The 27,701-nt window shown below is 50.5% G+C and overlaps 1 protein-coding gene across 1 annotated transcript in view; it reads right to left on the reverse strand.

Moving 5' to 3' along the window:
- Positions 1-27,701, reverse strand: part of LOC140428229 (coagulation factor X-like) — a 414,303-nt gene that overhangs the window by 303,069 nt on the left and 83,533 nt on the right. Inside the window, exons 4-5 of the mRNA XM_072514476.1 lie at positions 6,435-6,548; positions 5,519-5,650 (exon numbers count right to left, since the gene is read on the reverse strand). Of these exons, the coding sequence (XP_072370577.1) occupies positions 5,519-5,650; positions 6,435-6,548 (246 nt within the window). The remainder of the gene's footprint in view (positions 1-5,518; positions 5,651-6,434; positions 6,549-27,701) is intronic.

The following is a 27,701-nucleotide window of genomic DNA, read 5'->3' on the forward strand; positions in this document are numbered from 1 at the left end:
CTTGTTCCAAATTTCCAGGAGACAGAAGTAATTGTAGGGATGGCCATGAAGGCAATGGAACGCTTTATGCATCCACAAGAGCCCGAGGTCGCAGCGACCAACAGATCAGAACAGTGTCCCGTATGGGAAGAAGAGATTAGGAGATACCTGAAGGGGAAAGGATGGCCCCTATGGTCGGAATTTTGAGCAAATGAAGAGACAGGTCCTGGCAGCATAGGACAGACTTGGTGGGACAGCCTGACTGAGATCAACAAGAAGAGTTTGACTAAGGTTCGTAAGCCGATAGCAATCGTGTCCTGTCTGGCACAATTGCGAGGCACAGAGGAGGTTGTGAGGACGCTCCGCAAGCAGCTTGAGGAGAAGGAGAGATGTAGAGAGGGAGGTATTAGTGAAAGCGAGAGATTAAATGTACAGCTCCGGGAGCAGTTAGCAGCGAAGGACAAGGAAATGGATGATGTCAAGAGAGCACATCAATCCTGTCTCGCCCACCTTAGCAGCTTCCAAATTCAGTATGATAAGGCCTACCAGGACACACAACGTGCTGTAATGGTAAGAGAAGAGGCGGAGAACCAGGTACAGCAGTTAAGGAAACAGTGCGATGATCTAAAGGCAGCCCTCCGAGCACTCCACAGTTCCACCACAGAACAGAGGCAGAGTTTGGTGGATCATGCCAAGTGGAGGCAGCAAATTGTAAAGTTGCAATCCCTGCTATCAGTTCAAAGTGGGTTCAGAGATAGCTTTGGCCCACAGCTAGACCAGGAAGACGGCTCCGATTGGCAGGAACTCAGTGAAACGGCCCAACGGTACGTAAGTGAGACCGAGAATCAAAATAGAGCCCCCCAGGCCCCAAAAAGAAAAGCACCCGCACCACCGACTGCACAGGCAGCACCCAACCCAATGAACCCCATTATCACGCAGCGTAGGATTGCCACGGAAGGCCAACCTGATTTTGTGTATACCACCCCATTATCTATCACCCAGTTACGAGATGCCGGTGAGAATATAGAGACTTTCCACCCCACATCAGACCCACACCACTTTTTCGAGCTAGTGAAGCAACAAACCCTCATGTACGGTTTAGATGAGCCAGAAGAAGTAAAGCTCATAGTGATGAGACTTGACCCGTCAGTTAGTTCAGCCCTTCCCGACCCACAAAATGTAGGAGGGGGGAGCCTCCAAGAGATGAAAACGGCCATTTTAGACGGCGTAGGATATAATAGAGGAGATCCGGTAGAAGGACTGAACCGGTGCTGACATAAAAAGGGAGAGCATTCAACAGCGTTTGCTGGACGCCTCTGGATCCATTTTATTGCTGTATTTGGTGAGTTAGCCCACGCCCATTTATCGGTAGACAATACGGCCAAATGGACCCGTACGTTACTATCCCATGCCACAGAGGCAGGACAGAAGGCATGTGCCAGTTATGACCCTCAGACCCAGCGCACAATGAAGTGTGGGTTCTGAAACGATTGTCCAGAGTTTGGGAACAGTCTGTACAGAGAAAGACAGAGCAGGAGAGAGTAGACACCACAATGAATCCAGTAAGGGCACACCAAGACCCCGCATGGGTAAATGAAGGCAGAGGTACAGCGCAGCACCCCAAGACACAGGAATGTTATAATTGCGGACACGAAGGACACCCCCCCCGAAGCAGCAAAGGAATCAGCACACAAATGCCCCCTCCCCAAGAAACAATGCCAGACCCATCCACAGTGTTAGCACCTGACCAGAAAATTCGGCCATGAATGGCACCGATTGACAGTGTTCGGACTCCCCAACTTGGGTCTGCGATACCCTTTGGGATAAGTCCGGAAGACCGGTAGTTGCAGGCAGAGTCCGGGGACACTCCGTAGAGTTTCTTTGGGACACAGGGGGGTGCCGAACTACATTAAACTCCTTCACCATGTACCAAAGAAAGATATGGCCCACTACGGACACCATTACCCTTAGTGGATTTACAGGTCACCTCCAGCAGGGACACATCACAGCCCCTGTGGAGGTACAGCTCGGTAATATTAAAATAAAACACTCGGTTGTTTTAGTAGATTTACTCCAGGCAGCAGAACACATCCTAAGCATAGATCTCATGAGTGCACACAACCTTTCATTCGCCCCAGTCAACCGATGCATATGGAAAATGGCTGGAGCAGCGCAAGCCCCCGCCACGCTCACAGTAGGAGATTATGCCCACAGAATCAGCTCAGTAGGAGAGTACTGGTTTGATCCAGAAACCATTACCACAGACAAAGCGGCTAGAGAGGTCTTGAAAAGAAATGAAGCAGCATTTGCCCAGCACAAGCACAACTGTGGCAACATCCCAGGAGTAGTAAACATTACAGGTCCCGATCCCAAGCCCCAGAAACAGAAACAGTAACACCACTGTTTAAGAAGGGAAGGAGGCTGAAGACGGGGAATTATTGGCCGGTTAGCCTGACTTCGGTCATTGGTACGATTTTAGAGTCCATTATTAAAGATGAGATTGCGGAGTACTTGGAAGTGCATGATAAAATAGGACTGAGTCAGCACGGCTTCATCAAGGGGAGGTCATGTCTGGCAAATCTGTTAGAGTTCTTTGAGGAAGTAACAAGGAACTTAGTCAAAGGAGAACCAGTGGACGTGATATATTTAGATTTCCAGAAGGCCTTTGACAACGTGCTGCATAGGAGACTGTTAAATAAGTTTATCCTGGCATGGATAGCGGATTGGCTGACTGGCAGAAGGCAGAGAGTGGGGATAGAGGGGTCTTTTTCAGGATGACAGCCGGTGACTAGTGGTGTGCCTCAGGGGTGTGTGCTGGGACCGCAACTTTTCACAACATACATCAATGCTCTGGAAGAAGGAACTGAAGGCACTGTAGCTAAGTTTGCAGATGATACAAAGATCTGTAGGGGACAGGTAGTATTGAGGAAGCAGGGAGGCTGCAGAAGGACTTGGACAGGCTAGGAGAGTGGGCAAAAAAGTGGCAGATGGAATACAATGTGAAAAAGTATGAGGATGTGCACTTTGGAAGGAGGAATGGAGGCATAGACTATTTTCTAAATGAGGGGAGATGTTTAGGAAATCAGAAGCACAAAAGGACTTGGGAGTCCTTGTTCATGATTCTCTTAAGGTTAACGTGTAGGTTCAGTCAGCAGTTAGGAAGACAAATGCAATGTTAGCATTCATGTCGAGAGGGCTAGAATACTTCTGAGGCTATACAAGGCTCTGGTCAGACCCACTTGGAATATTGTGAGCAGTTGTGGGCCCCATATCTGAGGAAGGATGTGCTGGCCTTGGAAAGGGTCCAGAGGAGGTTCACAAGAATGATCCCTGGAATGAAGAGCTTGTCGTATGAGGAACGGTTGAGGACTCTGGATCTGTACTCCATGGAGTTAAGAAGGATGAGGGGGGTCTTATTGAAACTTACAGGATACTCCGAGACCTGGATTGAGTGAATGTGGAGAGGACGTTTCCACTTGTAGGAAAATCTAGAAGCAGAGGACACAATCTTAAAGGGACAATTCTTTAAAACAGAAATGAGGAGGAATTTCTTCAGCCAGAGGGTGGTGAATCTGTGGAACTCTTTGCCGCAGAAGGCTGTGGAGGCCAAATCACTGAGTGTCTTTAGGACAGAGATAGATAGGTGTTTGATCAATAAGGGGATCGGGGTTATGGGGAGAAGGCAGGAGAATGGGGATGAGAAAAATATCAGCCATGATTGAATAGCGGAGCAGACTCGATGGGCCGAGTGGCCAAATTCTTCTCCTGTATCTTATGGTCTATGGTCTGATGTGCAGTCCCCTGACATTTTCAGGGAACTTGCAGTTGCAGCCTGGCTTTCGGGACACAGGAGGAATTGGACAAATTGGCGCTCTCTCCTGAACGGGGCATCTGTCACCTCCCAGATGTGCCCATGTGTCGCTGACTGGGAGATGCTATAAAGGTCCCCACTGTGCTACCATGCCGCCAATGATATTTTTGTGAATTGTGACCAGAGCTATGTCCATTGACCTGCAGGAGTGCTTGTCTGCTGGGCAAATCTCTATATTATTGATCAGGACTCTATGTCCATTGTATCAACCCTCTACAGTTCCCAGTTTCCAAAATGGTTTTGCAAAATTAGTAGCTAAATTAAGTTAGAGTCAACCATTCTGTTGTATGAAGATTGGTTTGCATCTCATATGCCAAGCTCAGAGAGGACAATGAGAAGTAACATTTTTTCAACTTTGTAAGTGCATGACTGGAGTCTGGCATTGTTGTCTCTCGACATGAAGGAGTTTATTTTGAGTGTCAATCTTGTGAAAGCAGAGGACAACAAAAGGATTGTTTTTTGCCCATTCACAGGCAAGTTGTGAGTTAATGCGAATATGCAAACACAGATTAGGGCAGCACAGTAGCACAGTCGGTGCACTGTTGTTTCACAACTCCAGGGTACCAGGTTTGATTTTCGGCTTGGGTTAATGGCTGTGTGGAGTCTGCACGTTCTCCCCGTGTCTGCGTGGGTTTCCTCCGGGCGCTCCAGTCTCATCCCACAATTCCCGAAAGACGTGCTGTTAGGTGAATTGGACATTCTGAATTCTCCCTCTGTGTACCTGAACCTGGAATGTGGCAACTGGGGGCTTTTCACAGTAACTTCATTGCCATGTTAATGTAAGCCTACTTGTGATAACAAAGATTATTATTATTAAAAAGAAGTCGGCCATTCAGCCCCTCACGTCTGCTCCGCCATTCAATAAGATAGTGGCTGATCTGTTTGTGTTTTGAATTCGGCATTCCTATCTATCCCCGATAAGCTTACATTCTCTTGCATAATGAGAATCCATCTACCTCCACTTTAAAAATATTCAACATCCACTTTGTCAATACCGTTCAGGAACTTATAAACTTCAATCTAGTCACCCCCTCACTCTTCTAAACTCTAGTGGATATAAGGCCAGTTTATCCAACCTTTCCTCATAAGATAATGGACTGGATTCTCCGGTCCCCCAACTGCGTATTTCTTGGCAGTAAGTGTGCCATTCGCTGGCAGTGGGATTCTATACTTCCGTCGCTTGTCCGTGGGATTTTTCATTGAAGCCACCGCACGCCGCTGGCAAACCCACGGATGGCAGTGAGCTGTCGACGGGAACAGAGAATCACAATGGCCAGAGAATTACGGCCAAGTTGTCAAGTTAATATGTAAAGAACGTAAAAAATAATAGCAGCAGTAAGCTGTGCGGCACCACATCCCTCCCCCATCTGGAGAAGAGAATTCCAAACTTTGAAGACCTTCACAAATCTTTTCTCATTCCAGTCGTAAGGGGAAACATCCTCTTAACATCTATCCTGTATAACCTCCTCAATGTCTTATACATTTCTACAAGGTTACTGTGAAGAACAAAAGCTTGTACAGTTTTGTGTAGATTAGTCCCCTTTGCTCCACAATTGGTTCTGGTGGGACATAAGAAATTTTATTTATCCCCTTCCCCTAGTCACTGATGAGGGAAGTTGTAAGTGGGCAAAGCTTGGGAAATAAAAGCACATAAAATATTTTTTCTACCTTGTGGAACACATGTTTTTTCATCAATTCCAAGTGCATAACCGTCTACACAGGAGCACTTGACACGGTATCGCTGGACCCGGCAATAGTGCTGGCATCCTCCATTGTCCAGATTGCATAGCTTTGGGATATCTGGAAGGCATCAAAAATGAATCATGGAGCAGACATAACGAGACATAGCGATACTCACTTAACTCTGGGTGGGGTTATTTTCAGGGTGGGTGTTGGGGGTGAGTGAGGTCCAGTTGGAAACTTGCCCAGTAATCTACAAATCAGGGATGGAAAATGGTCGCACCCATTTTCCAGCGCAGCGCGCCCCCGCTGGCAGTGGGATTCTCCGTCCTGGCAGCCGGCCAACGGGGTTTCCCATTGTGGGCAACCCCATGTCGTCGGGAAATCCGCAGGCATGAGTGATGTGCCGGTGAAATGGGGCATCTTGTCGGTGGAGAATCTACAGGCCACATTAGCTGCAGACTTTCACTCTACTGCAGATCTGCCCACTTCCAACCAGTCCCAGCAGGAAGTGACACCAGAGCCCCATCTCACTGTGGATGTGCCATATGCTCACAACTTGCCATAAGCTCCTTGTGTGGGGCCTGTGCTTCTCATGTGGGCATTATTGGTCGCTGTGAGATCTGTGCAATGAGACCAAGCCTGCTGAGGTTTAGGAGGGTCCCGACAAAGTAGGTTTTAAATGGTGCATTAAGGTTCAGTGTCGACTCAGGATGTTCCTCTGGATTCCACAAGGACACCTTCCTCACAGACTTACCCCCAACCTACTTTCCCCCAGTGCAAGTGCGCTAACTGCACTCTCCTCCAGAGACCCCTGCTCACCCCACCCCAACCTCACATTTACCTTGTAAATAAATCCGTTTTCAATGATAGATTTTGAACTGTTCTCTCTCGTGGATCTTACCAATTTCACAGTTGGTGCCTTTGTAACCCTGCTTGCAGAGGCACTCATACTGTCCAACACCATCACGACATGAGCCACCATGCCTGCAAGGATTGGATTCACACTGATTCCCATCTGTGAAGGAGAGGAATAACATTCAGCATTTGTGAAATTCACCTCTGTGATTATCAGATTCCCTCGGGATGGGAGTGTTTTCAGAATGTTATTCCACAATCAATTTAAAAGACAAGGGGAACTCTAAATATGAAACACTTTTACTTCGGAACAATGGAGCTACTTTTGGATTCAAGCCCCCCAAATTGTGTTGTGTAGCCGCTTAAAATGGCTAACTCCCGATTAGAATGGCCAAACCCCGATTTAAAATGGCGAACGGAGAGGCTGATGGGAAAATCAGCCAACAGGACTCAAACAGACAGCTGCAGGCAAAACTATGTATTCGCCTCTGGGGAGGCCAGACAGAATCGATACCTGCAGCCATCAACATAACAACACACCAGCCATCTGCATATTAAGTAGCAATCCCCGGGAACAATATGCTACAAATTAGACACACAAAGCCAACCCAGACTTTCCGGCGCCAGCAGAAGCTTACACAAAGAGAGGTGAATGACCACCACTCGATCAAGGAATCGGTCCAGCATTGGAGAATATCGAACCAAGTGATTGGGACCAAGTCCAATCACTTGGAACCAGGTACAAGGTCCGCCCCGAGAGGCGGGAAGCCCCTGGGGACTATAAGAATAGGGGCCAAGTTCAAATCGACCCTTCTTCTCCTCTCCGCACCCTTCAAGACCCTTCTGCTGACCTTCTACAACAGCCGCGAGAATCGTAAGTCTTACTCCAACGCTCGCTACGAGATAGGCACTCCTGACTATCGACCTGTACCCGCTTTGAATCCCGCAGGCTCAGAACCCATACGAAAGGCCATTCGTTTCCCTGACCTGGTGGGCCATTTCCAAAGTTAAGTATTGGCCTGTTAGTTGTAGGAAGTAGCTCAGAAGTAGAATTAATGTATAAGTATTGATTGCTGTATATAATAAATGTGCGTTGATTTAACTCTTACTAAGCGGTGTGTTGGATTATTGATCATTACTCGGACTTGAACCACGTGGCGGTATCAGAAAGATACCTGGCGACTCAAGAGCAAAGGTGATTGAACAAGAGCAATTAAACTAAGGCTAAAACAAGCAACATTTTGGCCACATCCTGACGGGACCCGATCTAGAAGTGGAAAACCATTCCGGGAGAACCCAAGAAATTTGAATTAGAAACCCAATTGGAAACAGAAAACCACAAGTGTTCAAGCAGTTCTGATCAATAGTCATAATTCGGAAGTGTGTGTATTCATGCGTAACTAACAGGGCTATAAGATAAAACTGATAGATTTTTGTTGCGTCAAAACTGTCGGAAGTCTGTATTTTCGGAAAGTAGCGAAAGCCGTACCCGCATTTACAACACTGCCTTAGCCCCCTGTTCCAAATTTAGAAGAAGCAGTCGGACAGGAAAGATGGCCAGGCAGGCAATGCAGCGCCTCATGAACCCTGAGGAATTTGCGGTCGCAGCGACCAGCAGCAGTAGAGTGGGACAGTGTCCCATCTGGGAGGAGGAAATCCAGAAATATCTCAAGGGCAAAGGATGGCCCCTGTGGAATGATTTCTGCGATAACGAGGAATCAGGTCCCGGAAGTATAGGGCATACTTGGTGGGAGAACCTGAGCGAGATACACAAAAAGAGCTTGGGAAAGGCTCGCAAGCCGATGGCAATCGTGTCCTGTTTGGCACAATTGCGAGGCACAGAGGAGGTCGTCAAGACGCTCCGCAAAGAAGTTGAGGGCATACATCGGATGAGTAAAGTCGATGTAAGCGAAGTTGAGAAAGAGAATTTAGAGTTAAGGAGGAAATTGGCAGCAAAAGATGGTGGGGTGGCTGACGCCAAACGGGGTCACCAGTCTTGTCTGGCGCATTTAAGCAGTTTCCAGTCGCAATATGAAAAGGCCTATCAGGACATGCAACGTTCAGTCCTGGTAAGAGAAGAGACAGAAAAACAGGTAGAGACGCTACAGAAACAGTGTAGTGATCCCAAGGCAGCACTAAGAGCACTCCACGCTGCAACCACAGAATAAAGACAGAGCACCATAGATCATGCAAAGTGCCGGAAGCAGATTGCAGAGCTGCAATCACTGCTTTCTGTTCAGAAAGGATTTCAGGAAACCTTTGGGGAAAAGTTAGACCAAGAAGACGGCCCTGATTGGGAAGAGTTACACGAAACAGCGCAGCGATATGTTCAGGGAACATGTGCGCAGGGAAAGCCCCAAAAGAGAAAAGCACCCCAACCCCCCACACAGCAGATAGTTCAGGCTCCAATGAACCCTGTAACCACCCACCGCACAGCCACATCGGACGATGTGGAATTTCTATATTCCACCCCCTTAGCAGTGACCCAATTACGGGACGCGTGCGAGAAGATCACACCGTTCCTCCCCGCCTCAGACACCCACCATTTCTTTGCCACAGTTAAACGTCAAGCGAACATGTACGGCCTGGATGAGCGAGAGCATGTAAAGCTCACGGTTTTAAGTTTAGATCCGTCGGTAGCAGCAGCCCTTCCCGACCCACAGAATGTAGTACGAAGTCTTACAACACCAGGTTAAAGTCCAACAGGTTTGTTTCGATGTCACTAGCTTTCGGAGCGCTGCTCCTTCCTCAGGTGAATGCAAAGGTCTGACCCAGAAACACATATATAGACAAATTCAAAGATGCCAAACAATGCTAGGAATGCGAGCATTAGCAGGTGATTAAATCTTTACAGATCCAGAGATGGGGTAACCCCAGGTTAAAGAGGTGTAAATTGTATCAAGCCAGGACAGTTGGTAGGATTTTGCAGGCCAGATGGTGGGGGATGAATGTAATGCGACATGAATCCCAGGTCCCGGTTGAGGCCGTACTCATGTGTGCGGAACTTGGCTATAAGTTTCTGCTCGGCGATTCTGCGTTGTCGCGGGTCCTGAAGGCCGCGTAGGAGGAGGCACCCTTGCAGAAATGCATACCGCGATCCTGGATGCGATTGGGTATAACCGGGGTGACCCTGTAGATGGCCTCAACAAATGTAGGCAGAAGAAATCTGAGCACCCCACAGCGTTCGCTGGATGCCTGTGGATTCACAGTAGTCTTCGGAGACGTAGACCGTGCCCATTTGTCCCCAGACAACATGGCCAAATGGACCCGCACCCTTATCTCCCATGCCACCGATGCAGGACAGAAAGCCTGTACGAGTTTTGATCCCTCAGAGGAGGCCCATAACGAGAAGTGGGTAGTGAAAAGATTGTCCCGCATTTGGGAGCAATCTGTTCAGAGCAAACCCAACGTTAATAATAGCGAGGAAAAGCAGGCCGCCGCAGACATGCAGGCAGTAAAAACAACACACCAGAACCCCGCATGGGTAAATGAGGGAAAGAACAGCCCCCCACCCAAGTCACTAGAATGTTACAACTGTGGACAGCTGGGACATTTCGCAAGAGTGCAATGCCCCTAAAAAGCCAAGAGAGCCCAGCAGACGGGCACTCTGATTAAGAAAAAGACAGAGCCCATCCATAGCGTTAGCGCCCGTTCGGATCAGATGGACTTGACCGGAACGGACTGACGGTGTACGGGCTCCCCCAGTTGGGTCTGCGACACCCTTTGGGATAGGTCAGGGCGACCAGTAGTTGCAGCGAAAATTCGGGGACAGCCTATCGAATTTCTCTGGGACACTGGAGGGTCCCGCACCACCATAAATTCCTCCACCCTATTTCAAAAGGACACGTGGCCCACTACAGCCACTATCACCCTCAGCGGCTTTACAGGCCATTCACAGCAGGGATACATCACAGCCCCTGTACCCATTCAAATAGGAACCATCACCACCAAGCACCCCGTGGTTTTAGTTGACCTGCCCCACACAGCAGAACACATTCTGGGAATTGATTTCATGAATTCCCACCGCCTTTCATTCGATCCAGTCAACCAGTGTGTCTGGAAGATGGTGAAATCCGCAAGAGCCCCTGCAACGCTCAACATAGGCGAATATATTAACAAAATTAGCGCAGTAGGCAAATTTTGGTTCAACCCGACCACGCTTAGTATGGCCAAGCAGGTTAGGGCAGTTCTGCAAAAGAACAGGGCAGCAAAAAAAAATTGTCCTGAGCTTGACTGCCAAGCCAGGAAAGACTATATGAAATGCTGTGATTTTGTTGGATGATTGAGGAAGGTAGGATAATGGAATGTTTAATGAGGGTAGTATATTAAGGATAAATTAGAGGTTCCAAGTTTATTGTTTTGTAATGCATGTCCCTGTCTGACATAGCGCCCTTAGAATTGTTAGTTAAAATTTTTTGTGCATAGCTATGGTCAGTGCAGAGGCCATGTAGGAGGTGTCCCCCCCCCGGTCAGGGAATGGAAAGTAACAACATGATGTGATCCTTCACGCTTCGCGTTAGGATCACAAGGAGGGTATGTAGCCACTTAAAGTAGCCACTTAAAATGGCTAACTCCCGATTAGAATGGCCAAACCCATTCGCGATGCATGCAGTAGACGAGACGCTGCCCTTTCAAGTGGAGAGCGACGCATCAGACGTCGCCCTAGCCGCCACGCTCAATCAGGCAGGCAGGCCCGTGGCATTCTTTTCCCGCACCCTCCATGCCTCCGAAATCCGGCACTCCTCTGTCGAAAAAGAAGCTGTGTGGCATTGGAGGCATTACCTGGCCGGCAGGAGATTCGCTCTCCTCACTGACCAACGGTCGGTAGCCTTCATTTTCAATAACACACAGCGGGGTAAGATCAAAAATGATAAAATCTTGAGGTGGAGGATCGAGCTCTCCACCCACAACCACGAGATTTTGTATCGCCCCGGCAAGCTCAGCGAGCCCCCAGATGCCCTATCCCGAGGTACATGTGCCAGCGCACAAGTGGCCTGACTCCGGACCCTGCACGATGACCTTTGTCACCTGGGAGTCACACGGTTGTACCATTTCATAAAGGCCCGCAATCTGCCCTACTCCGTCAAGGAAGTACGGACAATCACCAGGGACTGCCAGGTCTGTGCGGAGTGCAAACCGCACTTCTACCGGCCAGACCGTGCGCGCCTGGTGAAGGCCTCCCGCCCCTTTGAACGCCTCAGCTTCCACCGACCGACCATAACACATATTTCCTCAGTGTGGTAGTGAATACTCCAGATTCCCCTTCGCCATCCCATGCCCCGATATGACGTCTGCCACCGTCATCAAAGCCCTCAACACAATCTTCGCTCTGTTCGGCTTCCCCACCTACATCCACAGCGACAGGGGATCCTCATTCATGAGTGATGAGCTGCGTCAGTTCCCGCTCAGCAGGGGTATCGCCTCCAGCAGGAGGACCAGCTATAACACCCGGGGAAACGGGCAGGTGGAGAGGGAGAACGGGACGGTCTGGAGGGCCATCCAACTGGCCCTACGGTCCATAAATCCCCCGGTCTCCCGCTGGCAGGAGGTCCTCCCCGATGCACTGCACTCCATTCGGTCACTACTAGGCACCGCCACTAACGACACACCCCATGAACGTCTCTTTGCCTTCCCCAGGAAGTCCACATCCGGGGTGTCACTCCCGACTTGGCTCGCAGCTCCAGGACCCCTACTCCTCTGTATGCACGTCCGACTCCACAAGGCGGACCGATTGGTTGAAAGGGTGCAGTTACTCCACGCTAACTCCCAGTATGCCTACGTAGCGTACCCCAACGGCCGCCAGGATACTGTCTCCCTCAGGGACCTGGCACCAGCATGTTCCACACACACACACCCCCCTCCGGCCCGGCTCCACCCCCCTCCCCCGGCGCTCCCAGAATTAACCCCACCAGGACCATCCGTCCTTCCCCTGCCCACGCCCGAGGTTGAAGAGGATTTCGGCACGCTCCCGGAGTCAACACCGGAATCGCCACCATTACTGCATCGCTCCCAACACCACATCAAGGCCCCGGACCGGCTAAATCTATAATTGGTTCGGGACTATCAAACTACCTTGTACTGGACTTCAGAAATAATTTTTTTTTTCGCTTCTGTATATTAAACTTGCTCTGTATATAGTTCTCCACCACTCCCGCCGGACTCAATTTTAACAGGGGGTGAATGTGGTAATCACCACTGTTGTATATATTAGGAGATGTGTGGTAAGGCCCTGTACTACAGGTATGGGGGTAGTCCCTGCCTGCTGGCTCCGCCCAGTAGGCGGAGTATAAATATGTGTGCTCCCTATACAGCAGCCATTTTGCCAGCTGCTGTACAAGGCCACACATCTTAGAGCAATAAAGCCTCAGTTGTATTCAACTCTCGTCTCTGTGCAATTGATCGTGCATCACTTATCTATCTCCTCCTTTAATCTGTTTAACGTTCCGGCATCCACTGCACTCTGAGGTAGAGAATTCCTCAGGTTTACGACCCTTAGAGTGAAATAATTCCTCCTCATTTCTATTTTGAATCTTCCACCTCTTAGCCTGAAACTATGGCCCCTCGTTCTAGAATGTCCAACATGGAGAAACATCTGCTTTCCGTCTACCCTGTCAATCACCTTTCGCATCTTATATACCTCAATTAGATCTTTCATTCTTAGTAACTCCAGACAGTATAGGCCGAAACTGCTCAATCTCTCTTCATGAGACAAGTCCTTCATCCCTGAAATCAATCTAGTGAACTTTTTCTGAGCCTTCTCTACATCCTTCAGGAAGTAAGAAGACACAAACTGATGTGTTCTCATCAATGCCCTATAAGTTGCATGTGGACGCTCACATCCCTTTGCATTAAAGCATTTTGAACTTTCTCTCCATTTAGATAATAAGTTGTCTTTTTATTCCTCTGACCAAAATGGATAACCTCACACTTAACCACATCGGGTGGCATGGTAGCACAGTGGTTAGCACTGTTTCTTCACAGCTCCAGGGTCCCAGGTTCGATTCCCGGCTTGGGTCACTGTCTGTGCGGAGTCTGCACGTTCTCCCCATGTCTGCGTGGGTTTCCTCCGGGTGCTTCCATTTCCTCCCAAGTTCCAAGGTTGCAGGTTCGGTGGAATGGCCATGCTAAATTGCCCTTAGTGTCCAAAAAGGATAGGTGGGGTTACTGGGTTACAGGGATAGGGTAGAGATATGGACTTAAGTAGGGAGCTCTTTCCAAAGGCCAGTGCAGGCTTGATGGGCCAAATGGCCTGCTTCTGCACTGTAAATTCGATGATTCTATGATTAAATCCCATGGGCCAAATTCTGGCCTACTCACCTAACCTATCCATATCCATTTGTCAATGTCTTGTTTCCTCATTGCAACTTGTTTTCTCTCCTATTTTGTTGTCATCTGCAAATTTGGCTATAGTACATCCTGCATCCAAGTCATTAATATAGATTGTAAATAGTAAGGGCCCAGTGTGCCAACAGCTTGCCAACCATAAAAATACCTATTTATCCCGACTGTGCTTTCTGTTGGTTATTCAATCCTCCATCCAAGCTAAGATATTACCCCCCGAACCCCATGGGCTCTTAACTAATGTATTGACATTTGTGCAACACTTTATAGAATAGAACAGAACACAGAAAAGTTACAGCACGGAAGGAGGCCATTTGGCCCATCTTGTCCATGCCAGCCCAAGGACACCCAGGTGCCCTTTCCAGTCCCACCATCATGTACCCGGCCCATAGCTGTGTAACTTACAGCACTTACGACCCAAATCCAAATACTTTCAAAAAGAGTTCAGGGTCTAAATGAGTACTTTGCATGAGTGTTCACCAAAGAGAAGGGCTTTGTGGAAGTTGATTCTTGGGTAGGGTGTGAGGACAGTCTGGGGAATGTTGACATCGAAAAGGAGGAGGTATTTCTGGTGACCACGTGTGTTCAGGAAGTGTGTCCAACTGCAGCTACGGGCTAACAGCATTTTGGAGCTGGAGCTGAGGGTGGATTCGCTATGGAGCATTCATGATGCTGAACAGGTCGTGGATAGCACATTCAGTGAGGTGGTCATACTGCAAGTGAGGACTGAGCAGGCAGAAAGGGCATGGGTGACCACCAGGTAGAGTAGTGGAGGGCAGGTAGTGTAGGAGTCCTCTGTAGCCATCCCCCTTTCTCACAGTTATATCATTTTGGATACTGTTGGCTGAGATGACTGTGTAGGGGAAAACTGTGACAGCGAACTTCATGGCATCATGGATGCACAAGAGGGGAGGTGGAAGAATTTCAGGGCTATTGTGGTAGTGGATTCAATTGTAAGGGGAACAGACAGGCATTTCTGTGGCCGCAAAAGAGACTTCCATAGTGCCAGGGTCAAGGATGTCACTGAATGGCTGCAGGGAATACTGAAGGGGGAGGCCAAACAGACAGATATTGTGGTACATATTGGTACCAATGGTATAGGCAGGAAAAGGGATGAGGTCCTGGAAGCAGAATTTAGGGAGCTAGGAAGTAGATTAAAAAACAGGACCCAGAAGGTAGTAATCTCTGGATTACTTCCTTGCCACGTGCTAGTGATGTAGAAATAGAAGGTTAATCCAGTCAAATATGTGGCTGGGGAGGTGCTGCAGGAGAGAGAGCTTTTGATTTCTGGGACATTGGGACCATTTATGGGGATGGTGGGACCTGTACAAGGCGGACGGGTTGCACCTGAGCCAAAATGGGACCAGCGTCCTTGCAGGGAGGTTTGCTAGTGCTGTTGGGGAAGGTTTAAACTAACTTGGCAGGGGCCTGGGACCTTGGGAGAAGGTTCAGCAGGGAGAGATGCACAGCCAAAATTAGAGGAGACATCAAGTCAGTCAGGAAGGCATAGCATGTTTAGACCAGTTAAGTTACCATGGAGCTCGGCAAGATTGGATGGTATTTATTTTAGTGCAAGGAGTCTGACGAACAAGGCAGATATTATAGAACATAGAACATAGAACAATACAGCGCAGTACAGGCCCTTCGGCCCACGATGTTGCACCGAAACAAAAGCCATCTAACCTACACTATGCCATTATCATCCATATGTTTATCCAATAAATGAGTTTATCCAACTCATCAGAGCACAAATTAAAATATGGGAATATGATGTAACTGCTGTTACTGAGGCATTGTTGAGAGGGGGGCCGGATTGGCAACTCAATATTCCAGGATATGCAATCTTCAGGAAAGGGAAGGGACAGGGAAGGAGGTAAAAGAGGAAGGGGAGTCGTAATTTTGATCAGGGAATCAATTACAGCAGGATGAAGGGATGCCATCTTAGAAGGCTCTACATCTGAGGTCATATAGATAGAACTTAAAATCCAAAAAGAAGCAATCACATTGGGGGAGTGTTCTATAGACCTGAAACAGTCTGAGAGAAATAGAAGAGCAGATATGTAGGCAAATGCCAGAGACCTGGGGCGAAATTCTCCCCCAACGGCGCGATGTCCGCCGACTGGCGCCAAAAACGGCGCCAATCAGACGGGCATCGCGACGGCCCAAAGGTGCGGAATGCTCTGCATCTTTGGGGGCCGAGCCCCAACATTGAGGGGCTAGGCCGACGCCGGAGGGATTTCCGCCCCGCCAGCTGGCGGAAATGGCGTTTGTTGCCCCGCCAGCTGGCGGAAATGGCGTTTGGTGCCCGCCAGCTGGCGCGGAAATGCGGCGCATGCGCGGGAGCGTCAGCGGCCGCCGACAGTTTCCCGCGCATGCGCAGTGGGGAGAGTCTCTTCCGCCTCCGCCATGGTGGAGGCCGTGGCGGAGGCGGAAGGGAAAGAGTGCCCCCACGGCACAGACCCGCCCGCGGATCGGTGGGCCCCGATCGCGGGCCAGGCCACCGTGGGGGCACCCCCCAGGGTCAGATCGCCCCGCGCCCCCCCCAGGACCCCGGAGCCCGCCCACGCCGCCTGGTCCCTCCGGTAAATACCAGCTTTGATTTACGCCGGCGCGACAGGCAATTTCTGGGCGGGACTTCGGCCCATACGGGCCGGAGAATTGAGCGGGGGGTCCCGCCAACCGGCGCGGCCCGATTCCCGCCTGTGGTGGTATGTATTAGGGGTCATGTGGGACTGTGAAGCCGTGATGCTATTGGCTGACAGATCCCGGGTCCTGGTTGGCTGCTGACTCCTAGCTCCGCCCTGAAGGCGGAGTATAAGAACCCGAGCTTCTCCCCGCCGCTTCATTCTGTTGCTGAACTGCTGGGGACAAGTCTCGCTTCATAAAGCCTGAATCGACTTCATCACTTCTCGTCTCTCTCGTAAGTCATTGTGCGCTACAATTTATTAAGCGAGCTTAAAAGACTATGGAGCTCCGGATCGCCCCGGAATGCCTGTGGATCAGCCCCCACGCAGCGAACTCGACAGCAGTATTTAAACACTGGCAAGCATGTTTTGAAGGCTACCTCCGAACGGCCCCCGGCCGGATCACAGAAGACCAGAAAATGCAGGTCCTGCATGCGAGGGTAAGCCCGGAAATTTACCCTCTCATAGAAGACGCAGAGGATTTCCCGACGGCGCTCGCATTACTGAAGGGCATCTATGTTCGGCCCGTGAACCAGGTCTACGCGCGCCACCAACTCGCAACGAGACGGCAACGTCCCGGAGAATCGCTAGAAGAATTCTACGCCGCGCTGCTAATTTTGGGACGGGGCTGCAGCTGCCCGCCGTGAACGCGATGGAACAAATGGACATGCTAATTTGCGGGGCTTTTGTGGCAGGTATGAACTCTCCCCAAATCCGCCAAAGACGTTTAGAAAGAGAGTCGCTAGGACTCTCAGAGGCATGGGCCCTTGCAGCTTCCCTAGATGTGGCCTCGCAAAACGCCCGCGCCTACGGCCCCGACCACGCAGCAGCCCCTTGGGCTCCGTGGACCCCCGTCGCGACAAACCCCCCCCCTCGCAGGCTTGCGCGGTTAAAGCGCCAGACCATCCCGAGAGGGCCCGCTGCTATTTCTGCGGGCAAGCGAAACACCCCCGGCAGCGCTGCCCGGCCCGCGCAGCTATTTGTAAAAGCTGCGGCAAGAAGGGCCATTACGCGGCAGTGTGCCGGTCCCGGGGGGTCGCCGCAATCCCCGGAGAAGAACGAGCCCAGCATAGCCCAAACGCTCCACAACCCCCCAGCGCCCCATGTGCGACCCGCGGGTGCCGCCATTTTGGGTCCCGGGCACCACGAGGGGAGGCTGGGCGCCGCCATCTTGTGACCCCCCAGCCACGTGCGATTCATGGGGCGGCCATTTTGTCCACCCACGACCACGTGCGATCCATGGGGGCGGCCATTTTGTCCAACCCCGGCCGCGTGCGATTCATGGACGCCACCATCTTGGTTGACAACAAAGGACCCCAGCATCGACGGCTCCACAGGGTCCGAAGAAGACGCCGCGACACTACTACCACGACTGGCTTCAGTGACGCTGGATCAATCACGGCCCCGGACGCTCCAGACGACGACAACAACGGTGCTGATCAACGGACATGAGACATCATGCTTGATCGACTCCGGGAGCACTGAAAGTTTTATTCACCCAGACACGGTAAGACGCTGTTTTCTGACCATCCATCCAAGTACGCAAAAGATTTCCCTAGCTGCAGGATCCCACTCCGTAGAGATCAAAGGGTTCTGCATCGCGAACCTAATGGTGCAAGGGAGGGAGTTTAAGAACTACAGGCTCTACGTCCTTCCCCAACTCTGCGCGCCCACATTACTGGGATTAGATTTCCAGTGTAACCTGCAGAGCCTAACATTTCAATTTGGCGGCCCAATACCCCCACTCACTATCTGCGGCCTCGCAACTCTCAAGGTTGAACCGCCGTCCTTGTTTGCAAACCTCACCCCGGATTGCAAACCCGTCGCCACTAGGAGCAGACGGTACAGTGCCCAGGACCGGATATTTATTCGGTCTGAAGTCCAGCGGTTGCTGAAGGAAGGCATAATCCAGGCCAGCAATAGTCCCTGGAGAGCCCAGGTGGTAGTAGTAAAGACCGGGGAGAAGCAAAGGATGGTCATAGACTATAGCCAGACCATCAACAGGTACACACAGCTAGATGCGTACCCTCTCCCCCGCATATCCGACATGGTAAATCGGATTGCCCAGTATAAGGTTTTCTCCACCGTGGACCTCAAGTCCGCCTACCACCAGCTCCCCATCCGCCCAGGTGACCGCAAGTACACAGCCTTCGAGGCAGACGGGCGTCTATGCCACTTCCTAAGGGTCCCATTTGGTGTCACGAACGGGGTCTCGGTCTTCCAACGGGAGATGGACCGAATGGTTGACCAGCACGGGTTGCAGGCCATGTTCCCGTATCTCGACAACGTAACCATCTGCGGCCACGATCAGCAGGACCACGACGCCAACCTCCAAAAATTCCTCCAGACCGCTAACGCCCTGAACCTCACATACAACGAGGAAAAGTGCGTTTTTAGCACAAACCGGTTGGCCATCCTGGGATACGTAGTGCGCAATGGGATAATAGGCCCCGACCCCGAACGCATGCGCCCCCTTATGGAATTTCCCCTCCCCCACTGCTCCAAAGCCCTGAAACGTTGCCTGGGTTTCTTTTCATATTACGCCCAGTGGGTCCCCCAGTATGCAGACAAGGCCCGCCCGCTAAAACAGACCACTACCTGCCCCCTGTCGACAGAGGCTCACCAGGCCTTCAGCCGCATCTAAGCGGATATCGCAAAGGCCACGATGCGCGCCATCGACGAGTCCCTCCCCTTCCAGGTCGAGAGCGACGCATCCGACGTAGCTCTGGCGGCCACCCTTAACCAAGCGGGCAGACCCGTGGCTTTTTTCTCCCGGACCCTCCGCGCCTCAGAAATCCGCCACTTCTCAGTGGAAAAGGAAGCCCAAGCCACAGTGGAAGCTGTGCGACATTGGAGGCATTACCTGGCCGGCAGGAGATTCACTCTCCTCACCGACCAACGGTCGGTAGCCTTCATGTTCGATAATGCACAGCGAGGCAAAATAAAAAACGACAAGATCTTAAGGTGGAGGATCGAGCTCTCCACCTTTAACTATGAGATCTTGTACCGTCCCGAAAGCTGAACGAGCCGTCCGATGCCCTATCCCGCGGCACATGTGCCAACGCACAAATAGACCGTCTCCAAGCCCTCCACGAGGACCTCTGCCACCCGAGGGTCACTCGATTCTACCATTTCATAAAGTCCCGCAACCTCCCCTACTCTGTGGAGGATGTCCGTACAGTCACCAGGAACTGCCACATCTGCGCAGAGTGCAAACCGCACTTTTTCAGGCCGGATAGAGCGCACCTGATCAAGGCTTCCCGCCCCTTTGAACGCCTCAGTTTGGATTTCAAAGGGCCCCTCCCCGCCATTGACCGCAACGCATACTTCCTGAACGTGGTGGACGAGTACTCTCGTTTCCCCTTCGCCATCCCCTGCCCCGACATGACAGCGGCCACAGTCATTAAAGCCCTTGGCACCATATTCACACTGTTCGGTTGCCCCGCGTATATCCATAGCGACAGGGGGTCCTCCTTCATGAGTGACGAGCTGCGCCAGTTCCTGCTCAGCAAGGGCATAGCCTCGAGCAGGACGGCCAGCTACAACCCCCGGGGGAACGGGCAAGTAGAGAGGGAGAACGGCACGGTCTGGAAGACCGTCCTGCTGGCCCTACGGTCCAGGGATCTCCCAGTTTTCCGGTGGCAGGAGGTACTCCCGGATGATCTCCACTCCATCCGGTCGCTGCTGTGTACCACCACTAACCAAACGCCTCATGAGCGACTCCTTGTCTTCCCCAGGAAGTCCTCCTCCGGAACGTCGCTGCCAACCTGGCTGGCGGCCCCAGGACCCATCTTGCTCCGGAAACATGTGCGGGCGCACAAATCGGACCCGTTGGTCGAGACGGTTCACCTTCTCCACGCGAACCCGCAGTACGCCTACGGGGCGTACCCCGATGGCCGACAGGACACCATCTCCCTGCGGGACCTGGTGCCCGCCGGCAACACACACACCCCCCCGACACCGATCATCCCCTCCCTACCACCGGCGCACCCCGCGACCGCCCCCTTCCCGGGAGGATCGGTCCTCCTCCCGTGCCCGCCCAGGAGTGAAACAGGAACAAACACCGAAACACTCCCGGAGACGACAACGCCTGAACAAGCACCTGCACCACCACCGGGGCTGAGACGATCGACGAGGAAGACCAGACCGCCCGCTCGACTCGTGGCATCCGCGTGACACCAAGAATGTTGTTGTATTGTAACAAAAAAAATGTTTTCTCTTGCTAATATTGGAAATAGTTTCGCAAACTTTGTACATAGCCCAGTGTAGGGCTAAAACTGTAGTAACATGTCCAAAATTTTCCTTCCAGGGCCAGCCTTGTGAACCCCTACCACCATGCGAACCACCACCCCGCCGGGTTCCTTTTTAACAAGGATTGAATGTGGTGGTATGTATTAGGGGTCATGTGGGACTGTGAAGCCGTGATGCTATTGGCTGACAGATCCCGGGTCCTGGTTGGCTGCTGACTCCTTGCTCCGCCCTGAAGGCGGAGTATAAGAACCCGAGCTTCTCCCCGCCGCTTCATTCTGTTGCTGAACTGCTGGGGACAAGTCTCGCTTAATAAAGCCTGAATCGACTTCATCACTTCTCGTCTCTCTCGTAAGTCATTGTGCGCTACACCGCCCCCGCCCAATCTCCAGTACCGGAGACTTCGGCGGGGGCGGGATTCACGGCGGCCAACGGCCATTCTCCGACCCGGCGGGGGGTCGGAGAATGACGCCCCCGATGGTTACTTGGAGTATAGTGTTCAATTCTGGTCGCCACCCTACCAGAAGGATGTGGAGGCTTCAGAGAGGATGCAGAAGAGATTTACCAGAATGTTGCCTGGTATGGAGGGCATTAGCTATGAGGAGTGGTTGGATAAACTCAGTTTGTTCTCACTGGAACGAAGGAGGTTGAGGGGCGACCTGATAGAGGTCTACAAAATTATGAGGGGCATAGACAGAGTGGATAGTCAGAGGCTTTTCCCCGGGGTAGAGGGGTCAATTACTATGGGGCATAGGTTTAAGGTGAGAGGGGCAAGGTTTAGAGTAGATGTACGAGGCAAGTTTTTTTACACAGAGGGTAGTGGGTGCCTGGAACTCGCTACCGGAGGGGGTGGTGGAAGCAGGGACGATAGTGACATTTAATGGGCATCTTGACAAATACATGAATAGGATGAGGGATACGGACCCAGGAAGTGTAGAAGATTGTAGTTTAGTCGGGCAGCATGGTCGGCACGGGCTTGGAGGGCCGAAGGGCCTGTTCCTGTGCTGTACATTTCTTTGTTCTTTGTTCTTTAAGTGTAAAAGTAATAGAGAAGTGATAGTGGGAGATTTTAACTTCCCCAATATTAACTGGGAAGCCATAATGTTAAAGGTTTAGAGGGAGCGGAATTCATAAAATGCATCCAAGAGAACGTTTTAAGACAGGATGTAGAAGGGCCTACAAGAGAGGGGGCAGTCCTGGACTTAATTTTTGGGAACAAAGCTGGACAAGTCGTTGAAGTATCAGAGGGGGAGGATTTTGCAAACAACGATCATAATGCCATCAGATTCAAGATTGTTATGGAAAAGGACAAGGATGGGCCTGGGATTAAATTTCTAAATTGGGGGAAGGCCGATTTTAATAAGATCAGATATGATTTGGCCAGAGTGGACTGGGAGCAGACACTTTTCGGTAAATCTGTGACAGGACAATGGGACGCACTCAAGAAAGAAATAGGGAGAGTACAGGGCCAACATGTTCCAATCAAGAAAAAGGGTGGGACCAACAAATCCAGTGAACCCTGGATATCGAGGGATATACAGCATTGGATAAAGAGAGAAAGGAAGGCTTATGGCTGATATCGAGGATTCAAACAGCAGAAGCCTCGAGGTGTATAGAATGTGCAAGAGGGAACTTAGAAAGGAAATTGGGAGAGCAAAAAGGGGACCTAATAGGATATTGGCAGGTAAAATAAAGGATAACCCTAAGTTGTTTTACAAGTACATTAAGGGTAAAAGGATAACTAAGGAAAGAGTAGGCCCATTCATGACCACAGTGGTCATTTGTGTGTGGAGCCGGAGAATGTAGATAGGGTTCTAAATACATACTCATGAGAGGAACAGTGCAGTTATAGAAATCAAGGAGAATGACGATAATAAAATTAAAGAGATTAAGAGATTGGTTTGCACTGAGTGCTGAATTTGGGTGCATTTGAGTGCTATAGTGAGAGTTTGGTGACTGAGGGATCTTCAGGGTTAATTTTTATCTATAGTCTAGTCTTTCTTTTATTTAGTTAATCAACTTAAAAGTTGCTGTTTGGTTTAGTAGAAGGTGAATTTCCAATCAGCTTTAAACAAAGGTTCTACTTGCAGCTGGAGCTGATTAATTAGTTAATTGGATTAGGCCAGTTTTCAGAGGCCAGAGTCACAGATGAGCCAGCTACAGTGCTGAATTTGGGTGCCCTGGGTGCTGAATTTGGGTGCATTTGAGTGCTATAGTTCGAGTTTGGTGACTGAGGGAGTGCTGAATTTGGGTGCATTTGAGTGCTATAGTGACAGTTTGGTGACTGAGGGAGTGCTGAATTTGGGTGCATTTGAGTGCTGTAGTGAGAGTTTGGACACTGAGGGAGTGCTGAATCTGGGTGCATTTGAGTGCTATAGTGAGAGTTTGGTGACTGAGGGAGTGCTGAATCTGGGTGCATTTGAGTGCTATAGTGAGAGTTTGGTGACTGAGGGAGTTAGGTGAGGAGGGAGCAAGGTGCTCCTTTCATTTAATTTCCTCAAAGAGCGAGAAGGGAGCCGGGCGTTTACAGAGAGTGTGTCATAATATCCACTCATGTATATAATGAGATGCAGACAGGCAGTGATTGACACATAGGATGACCAGTAAGCATACAACACAGCACAGCCAATCATCAGACAGGACACTACCACTATAAAGCCAGAGGGCACTAGGTTTCCCATTCTCTCGGGACCCAGCTACTGAGACAGTCAGAGTCCACGAGCTAGCAAGCACAAACACCATCCAGTAGCTAGTATAAGTCTGGTCAGGCTACTACAAGGTCCCTAGTCAGATCAGTATAGTGTCGACCCACAGCTGAATATGTACAGCAGTTCATCGAGTTGAATAAAACAGTGTCTCCTGTGTTAGACATCTGTTTCTAACTTCCCTGCATCGAGTGCAGTCCACATCGAACCAACCTGCCTAACACATCAGAGTGCAGCTGACTGGGAGCAGAGTCGGAGGGCGGAGTTCCAGTTGGTCCACAGGGCAGTAACATTCTGTAAGATCAGAGGGGATGGAGGCTAGGGTAGTTGCATGCTCCTCCTGTAGGATGTGGGTGGTGAGGGATACCACCGGTGTCCCCGCTGACTACACCTGCGGGAAGTGCATCCAACTCCAGCTCCTCAGAGACCGTGTTAGGGAACTGGAGCTGGATGAACTTCGGATCATCCGGGAGGCAGAGGGGGTAATAGACAAGAGGTACAGGGAGGTAACCACACCCAAGGTACAGGGCAAGAGTAGCTGGGTTACAGTCAGGGGAAGGAAAACGAACGGGCAGGCAGTGCATGGATCCTTCGTGGCCGTTCCCCTTCAAAATAAGTATACCGTTTAGGATGCTGTTGGGTGTGGGGGATGACCTACCGGGGAAGGCCCTAGCGGCCAGGTCTCTGGCACTGAATCTGGCTCTGTGGCTCAGAAGGGAAGGAGGGAGAATAGAAAAGCAATAGTCATGGGAGACTCAATGGTTCGGGGAATGGATAGGAGATTCTGTGGTCGCTAGCGAGACTCCCGGAAGGTATGGTGCCTCCCAGGTGCCAGGGCCAGGGATGTCTCGGATCGAGTCTCAGGATTCTTAAGGAGGAGGGGGAGCAACCAGAAGTTTTGGTGCGTATAGGCACCAACGACATAGCTAAAAAAAGGGATGAGGATCTAAAAAGTGATTTTAGGGAGTTAGGTTGGAAGCTAAAGAGCAGGACAAGCGGAGAAGTGATTTCAGGATTGCTACCGGTGCCACGTGCAAGTGAGGCAAGGAACAGAGAGCGAGTGCAACTGAATACGTGACTACAGTGCTGGTGCAGGAGGGAAGGCTTCAGATATGTGGATCATTGGGATATCTTCTGGGGAAGGTGGGACCTGTACATGAAGGACGGATTGCACCTAAACTGGAGGGGCACCAATATCCTGGGTGGGAGGTTTGCGAGAGCTCTTCGGGAGGGTTTAAACTAGGTTGGCAGGGGGATGGGAACCAGAGCTATGGATCAGAGGATAGGATAGCTTTTGAACAGGCAGAAATAGTATGCAGCAAGTCTGTGAGGAAGGATAGACAGTTGATAGGGCAAAGTTGCACTCAGTGGAATGGGTTAAAGTGTGTCTGTTTCAATGCAAGGAGTGTCAGGAATAAGGGAGATGAACTTAGAGCATGGATCAGTACTTGGAACTATGATGTTGTGGCTATTACGGAGACATGGATTTCACAGGGGCAGGAATGGCTGTTAGATGTTCCGAGGTTTAGATGTCTTCAGAAGAATAGGGAGGGAGGTAAAAGAGGAGGGGGAGTGGCACTGTTAATAAGGGAGTGCACCACTGCTGGAGAAAAGGAGGTAGTTGAGAAGGGTTTGTCTACTGAGTCAGTATTGGTGGAAGTTAGAATCAAGAAAGGAACTGTCACTTTATTGGGAGTTTTTCTATATCATAGATTATCATAGAATTTACAGTGCAGAAGGAGGCCATTCGGCCCATCGAGTCTGCACCGGCTCTTGGAAAGAGCACCCTACCCAAGGTCAACACCTCCACCTATTCCCATAACCCAGTAACCCCTCCCAACACTAAGGGCAATTTTGGACACTAAGGGCAATTTTGGACACTATGGGCAATTTAGCATGGCCAATCCACCTAACCCGCACATCTTTGGACTGTGGGAGGAAACCGGAGCACCCGGAGGAAACCCACGCACACACGGGGAGGATGTGCAGACTCCACACAGACAGTGACCCAAGCCGGAATCGAACCTGGGACCCTGGAGCTGTGAAGCATTTGTGCTAACCACCATGCTACCGTGCTGCCCCAGGTTATAGACCCCCCAATAGCAGCAGAGAGATAGAGGAACAGATTGGGCGGCAGATCTTGGGAAAGTGCAGAAGTAACAGTGTTGTTGTCATGGGTGACTTCAACTTCCCTAATATTGACTGGAATCTCCTTAGTGCAAATGGTTTGGATGGAGCAGATGTTGCCAGGTGTGTACAGGAAGGATTCCTGACTCAATATGTAGATAGGCCAACTAGGGGAGAGGCCATATTGGACTTGGTGCTCGGCAACGAACCAGGCCAGGTGTCAGATGTCTCGGTGGGAGAGTATTTCAGTGACAGTGACCACAACTCCTTGACCTTTACCACAGTCATGGAGAGGGATCGGAACACACAGTATGGGAAGGTATTTAACTGGGGGAGGGGAAATTATACTGCTATTAGACAGGAGCTGAGGAGCATAAAGTGGGAACAATTGTTTTTGGGGAAACGCACAACAGCAATGTGGGGGTTGTTTAAGGAGCACTTGCTGTGAGTACTGAATAGTTTTGTCCCACTGAGACGAGGAAGGAATGGTAAGGTGAAGGAGCCTTGGATGACAAGAGAAGTGGAGCTTCTAGTCAAGACGAAGGAGGAAGCTTATGTAAGTTTGAGGAAGCAAGGATCTGACTCGGCTCTAGAGGGTTACAAGGTAGCCAGGAAGGAACTCAAAAATGGACTGAGGTGGGCTAGAAGGGGGCATGAAAAATCCCTGGTGGGAAGGATTAGGGAAAACCCCAAGGCGTTCTCCACTTATGTGAGAAATACGAGGATGATGAGAGTGAGAGTAGGGCCGATCAGGGATAATGGAGGGAACTTGCGCCTAGAGTCTGAAGAGATGGGGCAGGCCCTAAATTGGGTTGGATGGATTGGATTTGTTTATTGTCACGTGTACCGAGGTACAGTGAAAAGTATTTTTCTGCGAGCAGCTCAACAGATCATTAAATACATGGGAAGAAAAGGGAATAAAAGAAAATACATAATAGGGCAACACAACATATGCAATGTAGCTACATAAGCACTGGCATCGGATGAAGCATACAGGGTGTAGTGTTAATGAGGTCAGTCCAAAAGAGGGTCATTTTGGAGTCTGGTGACAGTGGGGAAGAAGTTGTTTTTGAGTCTGTTCTTGTGTGTTCTCAGACTTCTGTATCTCCTGCCCGATGGAAGAAGTTGGAAGAGTGAGTAAGCCGGATGGGAGGGATCTTTGATTATGCTGCCCGCTTTCCCCAGGCAGCGGGAGGTGTAGATGGAGTCAATGGATGGGAGGCAGATTCGTGTGATGGACTGGGCGGTGTTCACGACTCTCTGAAGTTTCTTGCGGTCCTGGGCCGAGCAGTTGCCATACCAGGCTGTGATGCAGCCTGATAGGATGCTTTCTATGGTGCATCTGTAAAAGTTGGTAAGGGTTAATGTGGACATGCCGAATTTCCTTATTTTCCTTAGTTTGTGCTTTCTTGGTGGCAGCGTCGACGTGGGTGGACCAGGACAGATTTTTGGAGATGTGCACCCCAAGGAATATGAAACTGCTAACCATCTCCACCTCGGCCCCGTTGATGCTGACAGGGGTGTGTGCAGTACTTTGCTTCCTGAAGTCAATGACCAGCTCTTTAGTTTTGCTGGCATTGAGGGAGAGATTGTTGTCGCTACACCACTCCACTAGGTTCTCTATCTCCCGCCTGTATTCTGACTCGTCGTTATTCGAGATCAGGCCCACTATGGTCGTTTTGTCAGCAAACTTGTAGATGGAGTTGGAACCAAGTTTCGCCACGCAGTCGTGTGTGTACAGGGGGTAGAGTAGGGGGCTAAGTACGCAGCCTTGCGGGGCCCCGGTGTTGAGGACTATTGTGGAGGAGGTGTTGTTGTTCATTCTTACTGATTGTGGTCTGTTGGTCAGAAAATCGAGGATCCAGTTGCAGAGTGGGGAGCCAAGTCCTAAGTTTTGGAGCTTTGATATGATCTTGGCTGGGATTATGGTGTTGAAGGCAGAGCTGTATTCAATAAATAGGAGTCTGATGTAGGAGTCCGTGTTTTCGAGATGCTCTAGGGATGAGCTACTTTGCTTCAGTATTCACTAGAGAGAGGGACCTTGTTGCCCATGAGAACGGTGTGAACCAGGTTAATAGATTCGAACAGGCTGATATTAAGGAGAAGGATGTGCTGGAAATTTTGAAAAGCATCAGGATAGATAAGTCCCCTGGGCCTGACGGGATATACGCAAGGTTACTATGGGAAGTGAGGGAGGAGATTGCTGCG

This window comes from Scyliorhinus torazame, chromosome 8 (assembly GCF_047496885.1).
Source record: "Scyliorhinus torazame isolate Kashiwa2021f chromosome 8, sScyTor2.1, whole genome shotgun sequence".
NCBI lineage: Eukaryota > Metazoa > Chordata > Chondrichthyes > Carcharhiniformes > Scyliorhinidae > Scyliorhinus > Scyliorhinus torazame.